Source organism: Glossina fuscipes, unplaced genomic scaffold (genome assembly GCF_014805625.2).
Source record: "Glossina fuscipes isolate IAEA_lab_2018 unplaced genomic scaffold, Yale_Gfus_2 1, whole genome shotgun sequence".
NCBI lineage: Eukaryota > Metazoa > Arthropoda > Insecta > Diptera > Glossinidae > Glossina > Glossina fuscipes.
Genome location: NW_023998415.1, coordinates 21377640 through 21382836, shown reverse-complemented (window position 1 = coordinate 21382836; position 5197 = coordinate 21377640). Strand labels below are relative to the sequence as shown.

At 31.8% G+C, this 5197-nt stretch overlaps 1 protein-coding gene across 6 annotated transcripts in view; it reads left to right on the top strand.

Annotated features, from left to right (window-relative positions):
- The window catches only part of LOC119631750, a 71254-nt gene that overhangs the window by 42851 nt on the left and 23206 nt on the right, over window positions 1-5197 (top strand). For all 6 annotated transcript variants that reach the window (XM_038024231.1, XM_038024230.1, XM_038024233.1 and 3 more), the window contains 4 exons: window positions 1127-1309; window positions 1547-1747; window positions 3189-3416; window positions 4295-4481. In XM_038024231.1, the coding sequence (XP_037880159.1) occupies window positions 1127-1309; window positions 1547-1747; window positions 3189-3416; window positions 4295-4481 (799 nt within the window). The remainder of the gene's footprint in view (window positions 1-1126; window positions 1310-1546; window positions 1748-3188; window positions 3417-4294; window positions 4482-5197) is intronic.

The window sequence follows — 5197 nt, the reverse complement described above, 5'->3', positions numbered from 1 at the left end:
TATATATATATATATATATATATATATATATATAAATATATAAATATGCATTATATGTTAGTTTACATCTTCGCCAATAGTTTTATAAGAGAAAGGCAGGCTTACATACGCTACCATGTGCACATATATATGGTATTATATGCTAAGCCTGCATATTCCTTTATTTAAAAATATTTGTGTATGATGTTCTTTATATATATATATATATATATATATATATATATATATAAATATATAAATATTGTCACATTTGTTGCACAAATGTTTTTCAGATTTCTTAGTTATTATGTTTTTTTTTTTTTTATAACTTATCGCTAAAGAATGGAGTTATGCTAAGTCCATCATTCCGTTTGGAACTGCTCCAAATGTGTGACATAAATCGTAGTTTCCATAGAAACGAACACAATATAAATGAAATTCTAAGTCAATTATCCTACTCCAAAAATATTCCAAAAATGCAAGTTGATTGAAAAGAAAAATAATAATAATCGCAATAACAATAATAAAAATTTTGACGCTCTTATGGATTTGAAGTTTTTGCGTAAAAATCTAAAATTTGACTTGCATAACGACGGTCGATCGTAGCAACACTTGTATGCTATATAATAAAATTGTTCTTCGTTGCATATTAAAATAAAGGGAAAACATATAAAACATGTTATGATCGAGTGTAGGTAACAACAGACGTGTGTTGAGTCTTTGGTAAATGATGAGTATCCAAGATTCGCTTTATAACGAATCTCGGTATTTATGTCTCGTTTCAGATTTTTTCTCTTTTACATATTTTTATTATAAATAAAGAAAATCACACAAACACCCATACAGAATTATAAGGGGTTATGAATATGCTTTGTATCTAATATGAAATATATTTAGGTGCACACAAACATATTCGTATATGAATTTATGGGCGCGTAGCTGTGTGCGTGCGCGTGTGTGTGTGTGTGTGTGTGTGTGCACATGTGTGAACGAAACGGTTTTATTTAAAAATTCCACTAATGGCATAAAAACTACCGCAAACCATATCCATATATATGGATATATATATATATATATATATAACATTTAAATGTTTAAAATATCTAAGGAAAGTTTCATATAATGTTTTCACATTTTTTCTTTAAAGGACCATAAACTGAAAAATATGGCCGAGCTTCAGCAATCGGTTGTTACGGATCAAGACACACGTCTGCAAATACAAACGCAAATATTACAATGGGAAGAAAATCTGGAGCGTTTGCACTGTGAACAATTTCGTTTGCGTTGTTATATGGCCTCATTGCAGAGTGGTGAATTACCCAATCCAAAGGTAATAGTTTAGAATTTTCTAACACGAAGCATACACTCACACAAATATTTTTTTATTTTAATATTTGTAAATATCCTTAAATACGTCATATATGACATATATGAAATTAACAGATACACATTTTTAGTTAAATAAATATATGCATATAGTAATAAATATTTCAATTTCAATATTTTACTGAAACAAGCTAAAATGCTCGATTATTGCAATAACGTTTCATTATTGTTTTCGTTCAAGTCTTTGCTTACACATGTATCACGTCCAACAAAGAATATACTCAATAAGTTGGGCGTATTTACGGTTTCCTCATTTCATGCATTCATCTGCGCCCGTTCGCCGTCATTACTTAATAATTTATTGGCTGGAAGAGGGGCAACCAAACGTCGTCCCCCCATGCTCTCGCGTTCGAATAGCGGTTCTAGTCGCCGTTCAATGCAGGTAAAAATTCATTACAATTTCAATACATAAAACTATGTTCTTTATTTTTATAAACACTAACACTCGCACAATCTGATACATACCTATTAATGATTGATTATATCGAAAATGGAAAAATTACAAATTTGTTAATTTCATCTTTTCACTTGCGTTGCGTCACTAAAGATTGCCTAAATTAATGAAATTGATGGTATTCATAGATCATTACTACGTGCCTGATCACCTGAGTTAGCTCGATCGCCTTGTAAGTTGCGATTAGAATAGACAAAAAATTACCCACAAATCGAAAGTAGGAAATAGGAACCTAATCTTAGTTAAAGGAAAAAATCGAAAATTTTTGAAAATCACTTTCACTGATCGACGACTATCTTGCCAGCAATTAACAAAAAAACCTATTAATAGTAGGTGCCCTACTTACTTTCCAATAAGGCAAAAAAAAATCTGTCTTTTTACATTTTGCAAACACATGCATACCTTATGGTCATCAGCGTAAAAAATTTGTTAATATTTCAAGATTGAAAAGTTAGCAAAATAAAAAAAACCGCAACGTAATGCAGGTGATGTTTAAAGAGAAATGATTTTTTTTTTTTTTTTTTTTGAATAAAGTGTTAATTAACATAAGCAGTTTCCTCGATTATTTATATGAAATTTATAAAATGATTGCAAAGCGCTTATATTCATATGTTTATGCTGATTGTAATATTAGCGGTAATTGAAATATATCCTGCTATGTCTTTCTTTAGAAATAAAGACAAAATTGTTGCTTTCGGCTTGACGTTGCTTAGGTAGTCACATTCGAAACCAGTGTGTACTTTTGTAATTTATTACAAAATTCTTGTATGTATGCACATCAATATATATTAACTAAATGCACGTACCCACCCATAACTGCATATGAAGACGTAAATGTATTAGATGTCTGCTGCTAAACGTATTTAATTTCTTCTTTGATATCGTCGTCGTTCACATCATCATCATCATCATCATCATCATCATCATCATCATCATCATCACCATCATCATCATCATCGTCATCACCGCAACCGAGAACAAATGCCAGACAATTGATTACTTTTCTTCTGCGACACAGCATAACAACAATTATCGTGAATGCTATGAATTTATTATAGCGTTTGTAACTTGACTTCTTGAAGTACTTAAGAGGAACTTGCGAGTGTTTACAGTTTTTCTCTTTTTTTTTTCTCTCCACCATATGGTAACATGAACAAATTTGATAGCGGTGGGCGAAGCTTTAGTGGAAGATGAATTATTTAAAACATTATATGACAGGTTAAGTTTTCTTCTTTCCTTTTCAAATTTTCCTCTCTGCCTGGCGCTCGAGCTATCGGTGGCTTTTCATTTGATTTCCAATCAAAACTAGTTATTGTTAATACAAACACACATTAATTTCCTAATATCTCGTCGAATTTATTTATCTCAGCTAAATTCCCGTGATGAACCGGAAAAAACGTTCAAAGTTGCAATGCCTGATAATGCTTATTCGACTGTTTATCTACGTGACGCTATGTCGGTAGAAGAATTTCTAGCGAGTGCATGTGCTCGTCGCAATCTCAATCCCATGGAGCATTTTGTACGTGTAAAGAAACGACGTGACATGGAGGATCATAATTACTTTGTGCCACATCGCAATGACTTGATAGAGAACTATGTAAGTAAATTGAAAAATGAAGCAAACACTCATCATACACATTACCACAAAAAAGCACCACATATATTATCGGCTCTCGACAATACATCTTACAGTTGTTACCTGCTAAGGTATCGAACAATTCCTAAAAATGCATACCTAAATAGCATTCAAATTCATGCACTACTTGTGTTTTTACGAGCACTAAAGCAGAACTTTTCCAAATCGAATTGTCTTTCAACCGTAATCCACTCTTCGAAGATAAAAAACTTCAAAAAATGTCTTCAGGAAATTTAGTCGAAATTGCATTTGTTTGCCAAGAAAATATTGAAAAAAAAAAAAAAAAAAAACATATCCAAGAACTTTTACCAATACTATTGTGCATTTGTCATAAACTGTTTTTGATTACACCTGACAATAATATCCTCATTAGCATAGCCATAGAAATTGTCCACAGCAAGTTTTTAACTCATCTTCCGAATAACTCAAAAAAAAAAAAAAATTATATTGTGGCTTATGGCCGAATATAGAAGCAGAAATAAGTAATCAGTTTTCGTTTACATGCGTCGAAACAACCACAATTACACATTTGCACGATTTCACGTAAGCAACGCGTGCATACGAAGCTAAATGCGGAAGTTGCAATCACTGATGCAAATGCCATAACACTTCCGTTGACAACTCCAACAATTTTTACATTTCACAGTGAAAGGCTCGCACAACACGCATAGAAATTTCAGATTTAAACATTCGTTTACAGGACTATCGGAAAATGTCACTTATCGACTCAAATACATTTAAAGGCCACTGAACATCAAAAAAATGATCATTACTTCCCCTTTAATTTTAAAACCATTGCTTGCGTATACATGTCTATGTTGCTTAATCATTGTTTGCAGCTACACAATCACGAATTTGTCGAAGTCTGCATGAAAATCTTATATCAGGTGGAGTTGCAAAGGACAACATTGGAACAAATGTGGGGTTTTTCCGTTGAAGCCGAACTCATTGAAAACGCCGAACGTCAAGATGAATTATGTTGCTATGTTAGTCGTGTGGAAGACAAAAGTGTAGCGATGCAAAACGGTAAGTATTTCGGTATCATATTGCCCACGAAAAATTATATTCGCCTCAGAGTGAATCGTGAATGCCTTAATGCAATTATATGCAAAATATTTAACATACATCCAACGATAGATCATTTAAACCGATGATGGATTGAAAGTTGAAAAATTCAAGATTTCTTTCACTTTTCGACACGATTCAGATTCAATTAAAAATTAATATTTTTTTTTTGAATTTTTTTTTCCTATAAAAAAGAGTTACGATAAATCTATTATCTCCTTTGATCAAATCACTTTAAGGCTTAACAAATCTTATTTCAAACAAAAATTAGATCGTTTTAATCTGCTTTTTCCCTTTCTTCGTCTTTTTTGACCGACTCGATTTCTGTATTTAATATGCGTGCTCTTCAAAGATACTATAGTTATGAGGAGAAAGAAAGTGCTGCGCAAACCTATTTAGAGGGATCACATATCAATAAAATTTGGATCGAAGGATCGAATAGTTCGAAAGACCAAGCAACTATTAGCATCGTAAATTTGAAAACTCAAATCCAAGTGTACATGGTTAAGGAAACAAAGAGACACAAAGAAAAGAAGGAAAAAATACAAAAGAAAATAGAAAAATAAATGCAAAAAAGTAAGGAAGACACGAAAGTAAACAAACAGAAGCGGAAGCAAATGAAAAAGAAAGGAAAAGAAGAGAAAAGAAAAGAAAAAAAAAGAAAAGAAAAGAAAAGA